An 18644-nucleotide genomic window follows, 5' to 3' on the forward strand; every position below is an offset into this window, starting at 1 on the left:
GACGTAGAACCTTAAATGAGAGGATTATCTGTAAAAATATGCACTTGTGACTTTTTCTCCTCTTTTTTGAAACTGAAGAGCTCCCAACAAGTCCCAGAAGTGAATTTCGGCAAAGGGTCAGTGCTGTATTCCTGCTTATATACTTTATCATTCACATTCTCTAAAACAAAAAACTGAAGGAAGTATAACTGTGAATAGAAGGCTTTCTTTAATTTGGTCAGCTTTTATAACTTAGAATCAACATACATTTTTATATTGATACCATTATCTTTGCCACTTGATTTTTCACTTCTACATCAGGATGTAGTAGCAGTAAGGACAGTTTTTGATAAAACTGAGAGGTTTCTCCATGTAGAATGAAGTATAAAGAATCTTTTTTAAGTTTAAGAATTTCTGTTATGTGGATAGAAGCCTCCGAGTCCTTCAAATTTCCAACAAAGGTCAATGCTCGAACAAGAACTTCTGTGTTTGTGCAGCTGTCAAACAATAAAATAAGTGATGCTGGTGCCTGAAAAAACAAAAACGCCAACACATTAATATGGCTAAAATTGTCCTTCCTAAACAGTTAACCAACAGCAGATTCAGAATCATGTACATAACGAGGCATTTCAAAACAGACTTTACCACGTACTAATTTTAGAAAGTATCTCTACAATTGTGCAGTTCAGGTTAATTTTGCCACCAAGAACAGCTTGGATGGTCTGTCATTAGGGACTGACTAAACTGGTTCAGGCAAAGCAAAAAAGCTAGAAATATAAAATTACTTAATGTTGATATCAAAATTAACACCTGTTGACAATTTAGTCCTATATTGCAAAATTTAATCAGGGTTCTAACTACATGCCTGGCATACTAAATTTAGTAATATTGTTTTATTTTTTACAAAAGTCTAAAAAAATGTCTAAAATGAAGCTGTCAAAAAAAAAAAAAAAATTTAATAACAAAGTGGCTTTCAACACTTTTTATCATTCCACCATGGATTATGTGGACTTTTAGCAAGCACTTCCCTAAGAGGATGGGTTTATCCCACTGCTTAATTCAAGTTTATTGTCCCAGAATCTGATGTAGCTACATATTTACAGTCATGGATGAAATTATCGGTACCCCTGGAATTTTCCCAGATAATGCACCATTTCTCCCGGAAAATTGTTGCAATTCCAAATGTTTTGGTATACACGTTTATTTCCTTTATGTGCATTGGAACAACACAAAAAACTGAGAAAAAAAGCCAAATCTGACATCATGTCACACAGAACTCCAGAAGTGGGCCGGACAAAATTATTGGCACCTTTTCAAAATTGTGGGTAAATCGTTTTATTTCAAGCATATGATGCTCGTTTAAACTCACGTGTGGCAAGAAACAGGTACTGGCAATATAGCAATCACACCTGAAGCCATTTAAAATGGTGAAAAGTTGACTCAACCTTTCTGTTGTGTGTCTGAGTGTGCCACACTAAGCATGAAGAACAGAAAGAAGAGCAGAGAATTGTCTGAGGACTTGAGAACAAAATGTACTTTAGGAAGCCAAAATCCTTCTGGGTGAACGTCGTGTGGACAGATGAGACAAAGGTAGAGCTTTTTGGTAAAGCTCATCATTCTACTGTTTACAGAAAACAGAATGAGGCCTACGAAGAAAAGAACACAGTGCCTACAATCAATGGTGGAGGTTCTAAGATGTTTTGGGGATGTTTTGCTGCCTCTGGCACTGGATACCTTGATTGTGTGCAAGGCATCATGAAATCTGAAGACTACCAAAAGATATTGGGGTGCAATGTAGGGCCCAGTGTCAGAAAGCTGGGTCTGCGTCAGAGGTCATGGGTGTTCCAGCAGGACAGTGACCCCAAACATGACTCTAAAAGCACCTAGAAATGGTTGAAGACAAAGTGCTGGAGAGTTCTGAAGTGGCCAGCAATGAGTCCGGATCTAAATCCGATTGAACACTTATGAAGAGATCTCTAAATTGCTGTTGGAAGAAGGAGCCCTTCAAATCTGAGAGACCTTGAGCAGTTTGCAAGAGAACAGTGGTCGGAAATTCCAGTCGAGAGGTGTAACAAGCTTGTGGGTGGTTATAGGAAGCGTTTGATTTCAGTTATTTTTTTCCAAAGGGTGTGCAACCAAATATTAAGTTGAGGGTGCCAATAATTTTGTCCAGCCCGGTTTTTGAGTTCTGTGTGACATGATGTCAGATTTGGCACTTTTTCTCTGTTTTTTGTATTATTCCAATGCACATAAAGGAAATAAACATGTGTATACCAAAACATTTGTAATTGCAACAATTTTCTGGGAGAAATGGTGCATTTTCTGGGAAAATTCCAGGGGTGCCGATAATTTCGGCCATGACTGTATCTTCATAGATGTATTGTTTTTAGCAAGCAGCACGATGCAGATGCTTAAGGGTCTTAGGTTGCCATTTCCTTCCCCACTTCTGACTTGGTGCGAGACCCTTAGCAAGTTATTTAACTCATAGTATGTATGGTATTCTCAACTTGTAAGTCACAATGGGCAAATACATCAGTTTAATGTACAATAAGGAGAATGTTTAGCTAACGTCTTGTGGTATTCCAGAAGTATTTTGAGGACATCCATTCCAAGTAGTGTTGCAGCCCCTGCTATCTAGGGATTTGATCATGTTAGATCAAAATATGGAGGCTTAGTAATATAGCATGGGCAATACACCAGGGAAAAATGTAACCATCTGCAAAGATCACTATTTGAACACATAGTCAGATCCAATCTATTGTTATATAGATACTGCAGATCCTCTATGATTGTGTTGACAGCCACGATTAACTTCTGTCAACCTCCAGTTTTTGAACCTAAACTATGTATATCAGCCTGCCAAGCTTAATGGGTATTCACCTGGATTAGAAAAACTCACCAGACAATACATGCTTATGGGGTGGCTGTTACTTATAACATATGGGGGTTAATACAAGTTTATTTTCATGATTTCCATCAGGATTAAAAGAAAACTCCTAACTTGCTTGTGCTTATATTGAAAGGAGTCTTCACTGGATCCACAGTAAATTGTTTTAATTCTATAGTTTCTTGCAAAGCATCCTAATTCTAATTTACCTATTTCTATAAAAAAACAATTTGACAAATGACATTTGACAAATGGTCAGACAACCATCTTAGTCCCAGAAAGTCAGTCTTTTCATAATGAAAAGAGTAGGTGTAAATGAAGCTGATACATTATATTTAGGTTCAAGATTATTAATGAATATTTTTGAAAAATCCAGAAAATTTCTATTTTGTCTGATTACTCTCTGGTTTGTTACTAAAGTAAAAAAAAATAATTAGGTATTTCTCATTTTCAGGAGCTATTTTGCAATCAACTACCTAGTATTTAGTCACAATTGGTGATGATTCAATGGTGCCAGTGTGGATCAACAGCATACCATGTGCCATAATGAGAAGATTAAATGATTAAAAGCAGGAAGGCACATGCATTGCTGTGGAATGTTGGTTGTGAGCAATACACTAACTAATAAAAGTCACGTCTGTCTTGCCTAATTACCATATATTTAGGATCATGACTGCATATTTTGAAAACTGTCATGCTAACAAGACACTTATCTTTAACTTGGTTTTTTTTAAGCTTTTAAAACAATAATGTAGTATTCATGCTTCATTTGCAATAACAGTAATCAGTATTAAAATGCAGAAAAAGGAAACTTCATCCAGCCTTTAGTAAGCATATAAAGGAGATTTATTAATTTAATAAGACTTCAGCTCTTACCTGGGCTTTGAGGATATCTTCCACCAAGTCTGGATTGGCAGATAGATTCACCAGAACTTTTAGCACCTGAATCTGTAGGCAAGACAAAATATCATGTTTAATGTATTGTAGAATATAGAATTTGCTAATTCTCTGACAATATGTTACACTATGTATTATGGAAATGTAATCATTCCAAATCCTACTACTTAACTATTACTAATACCAAGTCCATTTATTTCATTTTCATGTTCTTTTTCAAATGAGGCTATTTTTGTGTTGTAGGGTGACACAGTGGGCAGTGCATTGTTTCAGCTTCTAAAATGGTTTAAAGTGATACAAAATATGAAAAACAATGTGCAACAAATCGGATGAGGCCTCACTTTTATTCATTTCCAAGCCAGGGCAGCAGAATCATTTGGAGAGAGATCTCAATTTATGAACATAAATTGGCAAAATGGCACACAAACACTTTCACTTTCTCTGCTTTGTGGTTTAGTCAGACTATTTTTCCCACAAAAACTCTCAAGTGGCCTCTTTAATAATAAAAATACTACCATTTATACATAACACAAGGATCATTATAAAGTGGATATACAGTGGAGGAAATAATTATTTGACCCCTCACTGATTTTGTAAGTTTGTCCAATGACAAAGAAATGAAAAGTCTCAGAACAGTATCATTTCAATGGTAGGTTTATTTCAACAGTGGCAGATTGCACATCAAAAGGAAAATCGAAAAAATAACTTTAAATAAAAGATAGAAATTGATTTGCATTTCATTGAGGGAAATAAGTTTTTGAACCCCTACCAACCATTAAGAGTTCTGGCTCCCACAGAGTGGTTAGACACTTCTACTCAATTAGTCACCCTCATTAAGGACACCTGTCTTAACTAGTCACCTGTATAAAAGACACCTGTCCACAGAATCAATCAATCAAGCAGACTCCACACTCTACAACATGGGAAAGACCAAAGAGCTGTCCAAGGATGTCAGAGACAAAATTGTAGACCTGCACAAGGCTGGAATGGGCTACAAAACCATTAGCAAGAAGCTGGGAGAGAAGGTGACAACTGCTGGTGCGATTGTTCGAAAATGGAAGGAGCACAAAATGACCATCAATCGACCTCGCTCTGGGGCTCCACGCAAGATCTCACCTCGTGGGGTGTCAATGGCTCTGAGAAAGGTGAAAAAGAATCCTAGAACTACACGGGAGGAGTTAGTTAATGACCTCAAATTAGCAGGGACCACAGTCACCAAGAAAACCATTGGAAACACATTACACGCAATGGATTAAAATCCTGCAGGGCTCAAGTTCCCCTGCTCAAGAAGGCACATGTGCAGGCCCGTCTGAAGTTTGCCAATGAACACCTGAATGATTCAGAGAGTGACTGGGAGAAGGTGCTGTGGTCTGATGAGACCAAAATAGAGCTCTTTGGCATTAACTCAACTCGCTGTGTTTGGAGGAAGAAAAATGCTGCCTATGACCCCCAAAACACCGTCCCCACCGTTAAGCATGGGGGTGGAAACATTTTGCTTTGGGGGTGTTTTTCTGCTAAGGGCACAGGACAACTTAATCGCATTAATGGGAAAATGGACGGAGCCATGTATCGTGAAATCCTGAGCGACAATCTCCTTCCCTCTGCCAGGAAACTGAAAATGGGTCGTGGATGGGTGTTCCAGCACGACAATGACCCAAAACATACAGCAAAGGCAACAAAGGAGTGGCTCAAGAAGAAGCACATTAAGGTCATGGAGTGGCCTAGTCAGTCTCCGGACCTTAATCCAATAGAAAACCTATGGAGGGAGCTCAAGCTCAGAGTAGCACAGAGACAGCCTCGAAACCTTAGCGATTTAGAGATGATCTGCAAAGAGGAGTGGACCAACATTCCTCCTAAAATGTGCGCAAACTTGGTCATCAATTACAAGAAACGTTTGACCTCTGTGCTTGCAAACAAGGGTTTTTCCACTAAGTATTAAGTCTTTTTTTGTTAGAGGGTTCAAAAACTTATTTCCCTCAATGAAATGCAAATCAATTTCTATCTTTTATTTAAAGTTATTTTTTCGATTTTCCTTTTGATGTGCAATCTGCCACTGTTGAAATAAACCTACCATTGAAATGATACTGTTCTGAGACTTTTCATTTCTTTGTCATTGGACAAACTTACAAAATCAGTGAGGGGTCAAATAATTATTTCCTCCACTGTACGTAGGTATATACGGTGCAGGTACTGGGCAATAATCAAACAACATGACATAAATCTAAGTTGGCTTGGTTGTGTTTCCCTCTTATGCACTTAATACAGAGAGCATAAACTTAAAAATTACACATCTCCTTTCTTAATTATTGTCTAAACAGTTGCCTTGGAAATTGTTATGCATTTGGGCACATCTCAATGTGGTTTAATGAGATTTCTGATCTCTTAACCTTCTAAATGGGTACAGTTTTCATTTAAAGGTTTCTCAATGCCTGCGTACGTAAATGTAGAAGTGTTATTCTGTGCAGGAGTGTCAAATGCATTGCATACAAGTTTACATTCTGTGTGAATGGTGCTGGCAGCTGGGGTCTTGCACTCTAACAAGTTAGCTTTTCTATGAAATTGGAGGAAGAGACTTTCTGTATGAATGCTAAAGATTATCCAAACACACAGTTTTACTTAATTTAAGTAATCCCAAAAAACAGAAATATACCTGCTAATACATTTGCTTCTAGATTATGAGCAGTATTAGCCTCAGAATCATGCAGTAGTGGTATTTATTCTATTGTTTGCCCTGCCATCTCAAGGGATGGGGCTGATGCTTTGTCTGGAAGTGTTCAGGGCCTCAAGGAGATTTTTACTGGCAATAAAAGAATAGCACACTTTGTTTCTTTGTCCAGGTCTCTCTGCATTTGTTCGCTCTTTTTGGTAGACTGCTGTATTATACCTACAAAGGTTCATATAGTGAGCGTGTTTTAAAAATAACCTGTATGAAATATTTGAAATGAAAAACTAAGAGGGCAATGCCACTTTGTCCCACACTGTGGAATATGTATGTGTTTGTGCTATGTACTACTATTATACTATTGATGTTGAACTAACAGTGTTATAATAGGGACTTAAAGGAAAACTGCATCATCCACTGCACTTTTTATTGAAGTAGATGCAAGATCACTAGCCATACTGTATCTGTGTTTGTACTCCACTTGAGTAGCAACATCTACGGCACCACAGTGGCACTTTTGCTGCCTCACTGCTCCGGGAAACTGGGATCAATTCCAGGCCCGTCTCTGTTTATGATCTCCCTCATGACTAAGATGAGTAGGTTTGGTTGCCTGGCATGGTGTGTGTCATTGTATGAGAACTCCTCTGGTAATGGACTGGTGCTCCAGTCACCATTTCTGCCTTGTTCCTGATGTGACCAAGATGGGCTATTGTCTCAGTAAACTTTAGACTACAATAAACATAACATTCTCAAACCCCCTTAATCCAATTCATGGTCACAGGAGGCCACAGCCTATCCTGGCAGCACAGGGAAACATGCAGGAAACCCACCCTAGGCAGGGTGACATTTTACCATAAACCCCATTCACCAGTTATAGAAAGTAACTAGAGCTTGAATTAAATGTTACTATATGCACCATGCATAAGTACTGAAACCCTTGCAAACTTTTCACAATCTGATGCTTTAATTCAAACAAAGATGAATATTGTACCTTAATGTGCTGCATGCCAAACAAGACTTGAAATTTTTAATGAAGAGAAAAATGCCTCCTGCATATATTACTATGCTGGATTTAAATATTAATGTAAACAAGTTTTTTTTTTCATGCATGCATTTGTTGAACTGTAGCATTATGTCTCTAAACTAATGAAATTCTGTTTTTGCTTGCTCAAATGAATGAAAGACTTGAGTACATTAGTAAGGCTCTGAACATTTTGTCAATTTCAACAAGGGTAAATATAGCACTTGAACAACAATAACTGAACCTCAGACACCATTTCAAGACTAAGAATTGATATGATGTAATAGACAAAAGGATACAAAACCCAAAAAATAGTGTAAGTTGTTATTGAGCAGAGAAATAAAATAAGCATTGCAGCTTTGGATAATACCTTTTCACTAAACACCAAATGCCTTTGCCACCTTCTGGTTTAACGCCCATTGTTTAGAAGATTAACATATTTGCCACTATGAAAGGAAAGACCTGTTCCAATTATGTTGAATGGCACATTTATGCCATGTTTTATGAAACTGTGAACTGCTGAGAACACAAAAAGCACTATAAACGTACCTCAAGTTTATCTGAACCTATCAAAGCTTTTGCTGGAAATTATACAAGAAAGTCATTTCTATCTAACTCCCATATAGCTATGAGGAACTCCAAATATCAATATTATTAGGAAAGGGGAAATGCAGATGTCTAGTCAATGCTAACCTGACACTAGTTTATAACAGCGTGGCATAGGGCCAATAAGAAATCACAGGAAGTGGCGTTAGCATTTTAGTTACAAATGATAAAAATATTTAGTTGTAAAATAACAAAAATAAAAATGTTATCACAATAATACTGTGCATGTATAAAAATATGCAAATTTAATGTAGAATTTATAACAGTTGGGCTTCAAATTATGATTCCAAAAATTGGTATTCATCATCAGGGCATAATGAATCCTCAGCAGAAACAATCTGGCCTTGTAAAGTATTTGAAGTGTGTTTTCACACCATGAAGACACTGCACGCCACCCTTCTGTATATCATACTGTACATATGTACATATATTGATGGGGGTGATGCATTCAGTGTTTTACTACTGAACTCTATACATTGTGGATGTTTCCAGACAATAGGAATTTGGGATGTTAGTCATTGTGAGTCTAGTTAGTCAAGATGTATACTCTGCTCTCCTGTATATGATTAACCATTATGGTAAATGTACGGTAAGTAGTTTACAAAATGCTGATTCTATTTAGATTAAAGCGCAGCTCAATCAGCATTCAATGTGTCCCTCTGGTTTGTGCATTTAACAAGCTTTGCACGGATACATACGTAACCTGCTTATAAAACAGTTGTGGTCAGATATTTACATGAAAACCTGTCATTTAAATTTCATGTTTAATTTTGTAGCGTGTGTTTATTGTGATTCTGAACACATAAGCCAAATTTTGAGTTTAATTTATTGAAAACCATTGTTTTTAAGGAAAGTATGCATGTGTGCTTGTGAGTGTTTTATTTCTATTAATTACTATGTATTTTCAATTTTATAAATGTTGTATAAAAACCTTATATTTTGTTTAAAATATCCACAAGTAGTTCATTTTTTAACAAATACATTTTGGAAAAATTTATAGAAATCTGTTTATTTTGAGAAGTACCATTTCATGGATTTTTGTGTTTAATTTCAAACTTTCTTAGGAAAGAAAAAAAGTTTAGAATTTTTTTTTTATTTTTTTTTTGATCCAGCCTATTCAAATGATGGCTGAGAAGCAACCTCCAAGCGACCTAGCCCATGGTCGCACCAGAAATACAGAGAAGAAACAAGCCTTCAGAAATTCCTACAGTAGTGTACAGTTTATAAATGCAACACTCCACACAGCCGAGCAACATTCAACCTACAATGCAGCATGCTGGTAGTAGTCTATGATAGTGAATTATTTTTTTATTTTAATTTTTTTGTGACAGCATCCGCTGGTATGTTGTACTGGCACCTCGGCCACAACAGCTGCTTGTGACATCAACTATATATTAACTGATTCTATAATCAATTGTGTGTGGAGTCTTAGTTGTATTCCAGTTTCATCAACTGAATTTGAAGATTAAAGTGAATCTAATTGTTACTCCAATGAGGGCCTCATTACTGAAAAGCACTGTCTCGGCATTTTTCTTAATACAACTGGTTGGCCCTCCACTCACACGCTTTGATCCTGAGGATTCATGGCTATTATGAGGACAACGATCAGCCACTGACAGTCAAAGTAAAGAACATATTAGAAAGACTGCATTTGATGAAAACATACCAAAAGTTTGGAAATTTCTAAAGTACTGATTGTTTTGCAGGACTACTTAACATTTTTGTAGAATGTAGAGCTCATTATTAACCTGCAATTAATATTCTTCAATTTGGGAAATTCTGTTTTTATAGCTTTAAACTACCAACATAATATTACGAAATAGAGTACATCTACTCAGGTGGCGTAATGGTAGCACAGATGGTTAGAAATAAGGAGATGATGGGTTGTTTCCCAGGTCATCCATGAGTGGATTTTGCAAAGCGCTTTGAGTAGTGAGTAAAGAGCTACAGTATATAGAGGTAAAGAATTATTATTTCACTTGACTATTTGTCAATTTCAAATGTTAAAGATTTTTTTTCATCAAATAAGCAAAGCATGTGGCACTAGGACTTTCAGCCTCTATATACCTTCACAGTAGTGCTGAGTGGTATGACCACAATTCAATCATGGTATTTTTTAAAATTATACAGGTTTCACAGTATTCAATGGTATTTTTTCCCCATGCAAGAGTGGATGTTAACCACATTTTCTAATAACCTATTCCACTGTCATGAGAATTGTACATTGTACAAAAAATATATTTTAATGTGCACACAAGTATTAATACAGATTTGCATGGCCCCATAAAGTGATAGTTTTCAAGAGGGTGGGCACGAATGAAGAGAAGGAATCATTGTATGACAGTTGCAGTCAAAATATAGAACCTTTCTATTGAACAAATTTTGCAAACAACTTAAACTAAAATTGACAACATATGTTCAACCATCTAAAGAGGCATTTAGACTTAGTAAAATATCCAGAGGTGCTTGTCAAAAGTTGTATTGCACTGAACATGTCTTAGAAAAGGAATAAATAGTAAATATTTTTGTAAACCAAATAACCTTTCTGTTAATCTTAACAATCTCTGTCCGCTGACACATTAAAGTGATTTTTTAAACAACTTTCCCATCATTAAACTGCATAACATTTAAACTAATAAATAATAATAGTGCAACTTCCAGTAATAATACTATTACTTCAAAACTTCAAGCCCAGGTGTTCACCAAAATAAAATAAAACAAATACAACTTGGTGATGACATCTTTACCAACCGAACCGTCATTAAGGCAAATTGCATTAATATGGATCCTCCTTCAAGCTAAGTTATATACATAAATAATAAAACTGCAACTTGCATTTATAATGGTATTTGTGGTATAGCCCTACGGAATCGTATTCGGGCCACAGTGAAGAAAAAAAAACAACTATATGTCGAGATTAAAGTCGATATTTCTACTTTATTCTCGTAGTTTATTTTGTCATTAAAGTAGAATGTCATAAACTAAACTTCATCCTAAAATCAATGTCTAATTCACTAGATTTTCTCAAACCCCGTCATAAGTTATTTAGCACTTTAAATGTTTTAAGTGTTCCCCAACCCAGTTGTTAATCGCTATGCTCTTCTTAAACTGACTTCCTCTTGCACTAAGAGGCAGTGATCACCGCACAGAATACATTCACTTCACGATATTCCTGCTCACTGAAAATGTAGAATGCTAAGATAATTTTTCATGATGAAATGCATTAAAACAGGTATTAAACATACAGTAGATAGATACTTTATTAATCCCAGGGGGAAATTCACATACTCCAGCAGCATACTGATAAAGAACAATATTAAAGAGTGATAACAATGAAGGTATAATAGACAGACAATAATTTTGTATAATATTAACGTTTACCCCAACCTGGGTGGAATTGAAGAGTCGCATAGTGGGGGAGGAATGATCTCCTCAGTCTGTCAGTGGAGCAGGACAGTGACAACAGTTTGTCGCTGAAGCTGCTCCTTTGTCTGGAGATGATCCTGTTTAGTGGCTGCAGTGGATTTTCCATTATCGAAAGGAGCCTGCTCAGTGCCCGTCGCTCTGCCATGGATGTCATACTGTCCAGCTCCGTGTCTACAACAGAGCCTGCCTTCCTCACCAGTTTGTCCAGGGGTGAGGCAAAATATGCATGGTAGTGAGGCGGTAGTGCTGCTCCCTCGCAGTAAGGGGTCCCCAGGTGTATGTTCAGTGTAGAGAAATTTATGGCAGGTGTGACGAGGCTCCAAAAACTTGGATGTACAGTGTTGTGAAAAACTATTTGCCCCCTTCCTGATTTCTTATTCTTTTGCATGTTTGTCACACAAAATGTTTCTGATCATCAAACACACTTAACCATTAGTCAAATATAACACAAGTAAACACAAAATGCAGTTTTTAAATGATGGTTTTTATTATTTACGGAGAAAAAATCCAAACCTACATGGCCCTGTGTGAAAAGTAATTGCCCCTGAACCTAATAACTGGTTCGGCCACCCTTAGCAGCAATAACTGCAATCAAGCATTTGCGATAACTTGCAATGAGTCTTTTACAGCGCTCTGGAGGAATTTTGGCCCACTCATCTTTGCAGAATTGTTGTAATTCAGCTTTATTTGAGGGTTTTCTGAAGCATGAAGCACCTTTTTAAGGTCATGCCATAGCATCTCAATTGGATTCAGGTCAGGACTTTGACTAGGCCACTCCAAAGTCTTCATTTTGTTTTTCTTCAGCCATTCAGAGGTGGATTTGCTGGTGTGTTTTGGGTCATTGTCCTGTTGCAGCACCCAAGATCGCTTCAGCTTGAGTGGACGAACAGATGGCGGACATTCTCCTTCAGGATTTTTGGTAGACAGTAGAATTCATGGTTCCATCTATCACAGCAAGCCTTCCAGGTCCTGAAGCGGCAAAACAATCCCAGACCATCACACTACCACCACCATATTTTACGGTTGGTATGATGTTCTTTTTCTGAAATGCTGTGTTCCTTTTACGTCAGATGTAACGGGACATTTGCCTTCCAAAAAGTTCAACTTTTGTCTCATCAGTCCACAAGGTATTTTCTCAAAAGTCTTGGCAATCATTGAGATGTTTCTTAGCAAAATTGAGAAGAGCCCTAATGTTCTTTTGCTTAACAGTGGTTTGCGTCTTGGAAATCTGCCATGCAGGCCGTTTTTGCCCAGTCTCTTTCTTATGGTGGAGTCGTGAACACTGACCTTAATTGAGGCAAGTGAGGCCTGCAGTTCTTTAGACGTTGTTCTGGGGTCTTTGTGACCTCTCGGATGAGTCGTCTCTGCGCTCTTTGGGTAATTTTGGTCGGCCGGCCACTCCTGGGAAGGTTCACCACTGTTCCATGTTTTTGCCATTTGTGGATAATGGCTCTCACTGTGGTTCGCTGGAGTCCCAAAGCTTTAGAAATGGCTTTATAACCTTTACCAGACTGATAGATCTCAATTACTTCTGTTCTCATTTGTTCCTGAATTTCTTTGGATCTTGGCATGATGTCTAGCTTTTGAGGTGCTTTTGGTCTACTTCTCTGTGTCAGGCAGCTCCTATTTAAGTGATTTCTTGATTGAAACAGGTGTGGCAGTAATCAGGCCTGGGGTGGCTACGGAAATTGAACTCAGGTGTGATACACCACAGGTTATTTTTTAACAAGGGGGCAATTACTTTTTCACACAGAGCCATGTAGGTTTGGATTTTTTTTCTCCCTAAATAATAAAAACCATCATTTAAAAACTGCATTTTGTGTTTACTTGTGTTATATTTGACTAATGGTTAAATGTGTTTGATGATCAGAAACATTTTGTGTGACAAACATGCAAAAGAATAAGAAATCAGGAAGAGGGCAAATAGTTTTTCACACCACTGTATGAATGGGTATCGCACAGGTTTAACTTAAATATTCTGTAAATGTTGGGTTTGTGATCTGGTGGTCGAAGACACAAACACAGAATTCCATGGATGTTCTTCTGAGAGGGCTTTATTGCATGCGTGCTGTGCTGTGTGTGCTTTCTGACGTATTAAACTCTTCAGTTCCTATCCTTAATTTTTCTTTCTCCACATAACCAATCACCACACGTTAAACATCCTTGTGAAATTAAAACTAGTTATAAACTTAGACCACAGAGTGTTCAGAACTTTAAAAAAAATCTTTGTTATACATGTTTAATTATGCTGTCCATTCAAGGTTGCGCCCATCCCAGCAAGCATTGTGTGCAAGTCAGGAGGAAATACTGAACGTGGCGCCAGCACATTGCAGGGTGAATACGAGCAATACATACACTAGCAGTGTCAATATAACTTAAAACCCGCCATCCTACATGACTTTGAAAGGAAACTGAAGCACACCAGGTAAACCCACCAGAAAAACATGCAAATTCAAAGCAGGGAACACCCGGGACCCCCTTGCTGTGAGGCAGCAGTGCAACCTCCATGCCACCGTGCCCCCAACGTAATTAATACATGCTTTAATGCATTTCATCATGAAAATTATATCAAGTATTTACAGTATCTTAGCATTCCAAATGTTCAGGGAGTAGGAATATCATGAAATTAATGTACTGTATTCTGTGTGCTGCCTGCGCCTCCTCTTAGTGCAAGAGGAAGTCAGTTTAAGAAGCAGTATCGATTAACATGGCTCAGGGAACACAACGCAAAGCATTTAATGTGCTACATAACTTATGATGGGGTTTGAGAAAATCTAGTAAATTAAATATTCATTTTAAGATGAGTTTAGTTTACGATGTTCTACTTTAATAACAAATTATGAGAATAAAGTCAACATGTCAACTTTAACCTCGACAAACGGCGAGAATAAAGTAGAAATGTCAACTTTATTCTTGTCATAAGCGTCGAGATTAAAGTGGAAATGTATAGAATAAAGTCAACGTGTCGTCACACTATTATATCTAGAATAAAGTCAACGTGTCGTCACACTATTACAGAGTACCCAGGTACATTACACAGTATTAAAAAAATACAACTTGACTTGCAGGATTATCCAGTACTATAGAAACAGTATTCACACCTTTGAACATAATGGTCCACATCCGACCTTTTAAATCCAAAGTATCTCCAGACAAACGTTTTCCAACAAAAGTTCTTCTGTGAAATCATGTTCAACTTTATCGTCTGCTACAGCTTCAGTTTCAAAATGTTCTGTCCATTTTCACCGCGCAATACCTCTACTAACGCATGTACCAGTACTCCGTTGTACGCTTGTTTAGCGGTGTAGCAATGAAAAAGAGCCCCCACGCAACACCTCTGTGACATGTGTTTAGCGGTGTAGCAGTGAAAAAGGTCTCCCTTAAACAGTTTCCCGCTGCGCCACATTCTGAATGTTGTTTAGGCAATTTAAAGCAGTGTTGCGGTATAGGAAAAATCCATATCATAACAAAAATAAAAAATGTTTTTCAGTATGAACCGGTATACCGCCCAGCACTACTTCACAGTACCTCAAACTTAATCCAAATGCAACGTTATGCGTACCACAACCTTTTTGTTTGCATAAAAGGCACAGCTAATCACACATGTGGTGATTTAAAACAAACCAATGTTCCCTCAGTGTAGTAGGTGTTGTAATCATGTGGGTTAGTTACTGTTATCACTTGTTATGGGTTTGTGCACTGATAGCTTTGATTGTATTGATAGTTCTTTTTTATTCTGTTAAATGCACTTTGTGATGTGCCTGGGTCATATATGACCAAAATATCTATATTAATTCAAAAGGGAAACAAATGCTATTGCTAACACTGTGCTCTATTTTGTTTTTATGTACTTTGAGATATGCATAGGTCAGTCACGACCAAAAATGTTTTTTTTTTTTTTACTTCAAAAGTGTAAAAACAAAGTTTTGTTAATACAGTACCTCAGATTTTGTTAAGTTATAGGTTTTTTATTGTTTGTTGATTTTTTGATGTGCCTATGTCAGATGTGACCAAATTTAAAAGGGAAACAATGAATAAATATTACTTGTTTATCAATATATTCATTTGTGTTAGTTTAAAATTTACTACCTGCTTTCTTGGTTTGAAAATCTGGCCCAAATGAATTTGCAATTCAATAACCCTGTTTCAGATTATGGCAGGACAAATGGTGTGTGTGCGCATGTGCAGATAATAAGAAAGAAAGGAGGACAAAACAGTTAAGGATTGGAAGATGGACAAACCACAGAGGAACAGTGAAGTACAGGAGAGTAATGAGAAAGCTGCTTATCTGAGCTGATAGTTGTATGATTTGGAAAATTCTCAACAGGTGGCTGGGATAAGCATGCAACACTACATGAGTGAAAATTTAAAGTTTAAATTCATACATTGTGTAAGGCATGAAGACAGAGTAGCAACGGGTCAAATAGGAGACAGTGTGGCAAGATGTAATAAAAACAAAAACCTTACTGGACTTAAGTTTAAATAGCACACAACAAGGGATTTGCAGTAAGGAAATACTATTATGACATTATATTACTGTGTATATGTTTCGTTCAAAAATACTCTTTAACCTCATCAGCTTTAACCCTGAGCGTGGAATTCTATGTAATTACAGTTAAGCCCATGTGTAATGATCCTCTTTTACAGTGTAAAGACAGAATCACTCTTGGGTCAGTATTCTACTGCCATATAGAAGATAAAATTGCATTATGTTGCAAAAAAACTATTAATATTTGTGTTTTGCCACTCTAATCTCATCAATATTCATGAGTGGGGTGGAGCCTTCAACCAAAACACAATGATGTAAATGAGAAATTGTAAAGCTGGTTTTAGTACACACTGAAGCTGAACTACTAATCGAATCAAATGAAAGTGATGACAATGTGAATTGGTTAGACGCTGACATGGATAGTGAAACTGATGCATATGGCACTAAACAATCAAACCTCCATGATATGCCTGGTGAATTCGGTTGCTGTTTGTGTTTCAAAACATTGTGATAAAGTAAAAATACAAGAAAGACTGTCACTTGTGTCAGGGAAAATATGGAAGTTATAAAGCTTGCACCATGGTAGCTTACAATAATATAAGGGGTGCATCAATTGTGCATATCAGGCACTGTCATCCTACCAGGCTCAACCAAAAGAAAAAATGTAAGAAATGTGACTAAGAAAAACACTTATACTGTCCCTACTGCAATATTGGGCTGTGTGTTGGTGACTGTTTCAAAACATGAAAGATGTGTACTAAATCTGAATCAGTACAACAGTGAACACTAGACATACCTTTCCTACTGTAATTATGTTGATGTTTTGATATGTGCACATTTCTGTTACACAACATTTTTTATCATACTGAAAAATATTGAAAATGTTTAACTTGTTTTTTTGAGGGCAAGCAAAATGCTAAAAGGGAGGCTACTTGTATACATATTTGAATAGTTCATACTGCATAAAGATTTTTACATATTATCTATGGAAAAGTGTCATGTTCGGAGGTACATTCTATAATGTATTCTGTGGCCACAAGCAACATATCTACATGGATAATAAATAAATATATCTATTGAAATAATGATGCTTTGCTTTCAATTGCATGTCACTATTATCAAGCACTTGTATAGCAATCATCTGATACTGATTTTTAATTAAATGTTTAGGGTTAGAAAATAAATACATTGTACAGTATATTCAAAAAGATGTAGAACAATGAACAATAATGTAAAATTTAAAAAATGATTGCAGATGTCTATGAATTTACCCTCTGGGATCAATAAAATATTACTAAGCCAGAAATTTGTTTGCAACACCTGATTCCATTTTGTGTTTGGCAGAAGAAAGAAAGACTGGGGAAGAATCAAGCAACTGCTCCAGGTTCAAATTTCTTGGCAATGCTATTGTTCCAATTCTTTATAATTGTAAACCACCAAAGCAAACGCTGAAATACACTTGCATTTTGCAAAGAAATTACTCTTTAAATGCATACAAAACAAAATTACCCAATGATGATTACAATAATTATTGTTGTAAAAGAAGCCTTGAATAGATTTTTTAAAAAGGAACTATAAAGCAAAGTTCTAGGATTTTTTCAATTATAATATAACCTTTTCAATCTCTCTTAAACTGGTTACATGTGTCAAACATTAGTTAAAAATTACTACTGCTGCAAAAAATACACAGTAAAAGTAGGAAAAATAAAGTATACAAAGAAATTACACAATTTGCTTAAAATATTTTATTAACACTAGAATTACCAGAGCCTACGAAAAAACTTGTAGATCTGTCCCATCTTAATACGCTTCGTACCTCTCCGTCAGCGTCTTTTGTCCTTTAAATGTGTTGATAAGCAGCAAACAGCTAGCAGCCTATCACATCACGCGCACAGTTTTCTCAGCTCAAGTCTGTTTACCTGCATGTCAGTTGCTTATAGTTGTATAGAGTGAGAAGTCAAGCAAAATGACACCTTTTATAAATACTATATCGTTATTTGGAACATATGCATTTCATGTGTGTTCTGTGTCTACAACAATCTATGTAAGCACATTGTTAAAACAGAAACGTTTTTCATGTTTTAGTAATAATTGATAAAATGTAGACATGAAGTGTATAATGTGTGAAGCCTGAATTCCAAATATCAAAGAAACACTTTCACAAAATGTACAAATAGAACAAATGTGCTTTTATTCAAAAATATAACTGCAGAAAAAGAACCCGCGTTAAGGTGCGTCATTGACACGCATTTGCTATGACTGCTTTGGTAGCGCAACAGTATCAACTGTTGACTGGTAATCAAAGCTTCATGGGTTTGATCCCGGATAATTCCATTTTGAGAAGTGAGTTGCTCGTATTCTTACTATTTTAGAATAAAAACATACATATGATTCCAGTCTGTAACAGCCAGTGTAATTTATGAAACTTGTAAAGGTTAGCTTTTTTTTTATTATTCCATTTTATTCTCTCAGCCGCATTCACAATCCCAAACCCACGCATTTAACACTGCTGTTTTCACACAGACGAACTATAACAGAGGTCAACTCAGATCATGACGACGCTTCTACATTGGAGCAAGAATGCACTTTTGCCATCGCTGTACTTTGTATATGTACATGGGAAGCTCAGCACTGTACTTGTGAATTTATGCTGTAGGAAGTAAGTAAATAAATAAAG

At 36.6% G+C, this 18644-nt stretch overlaps 1 protein-coding gene across 2 annotated transcripts in view; it reads right to left on the bottom strand.

Moving 5' to 3' along the window:
* Positions 1-185: 185 nt before the first annotated feature.
* The window catches only part of armc10 (armadillo repeat containing 10), a 32901-nt gene continuing 14442 nt past the window's right edge, over positions 186-18644 (bottom strand). For both annotated transcript variants that reach the window (XM_039761021.1, XM_039761020.1), the window contains exons 5-6: positions 3743-3814; positions 186-508 (exon numbers count right to left, since the gene is read on the bottom strand). In XM_039761021.1, the coding sequence (XP_039616955.1) occupies positions 251-508; positions 3743-3814 (330 nt within the window). In that variant the 3' untranslated portion in view covers positions 186-250. The remainder of the gene's footprint in view (positions 509-3742; positions 3815-18644) is intronic.

The sequence above is a fragment of the Polypterus senegalus genome, chromosome 8, assembly GCF_016835505.1.
Source record: "Polypterus senegalus isolate Bchr_013 chromosome 8, ASM1683550v1, whole genome shotgun sequence".
Classification (NCBI taxonomy): domain Eukaryota; kingdom Metazoa; phylum Chordata; class Cladistia; order Polypteriformes; family Polypteridae; genus Polypterus; species Polypterus senegalus.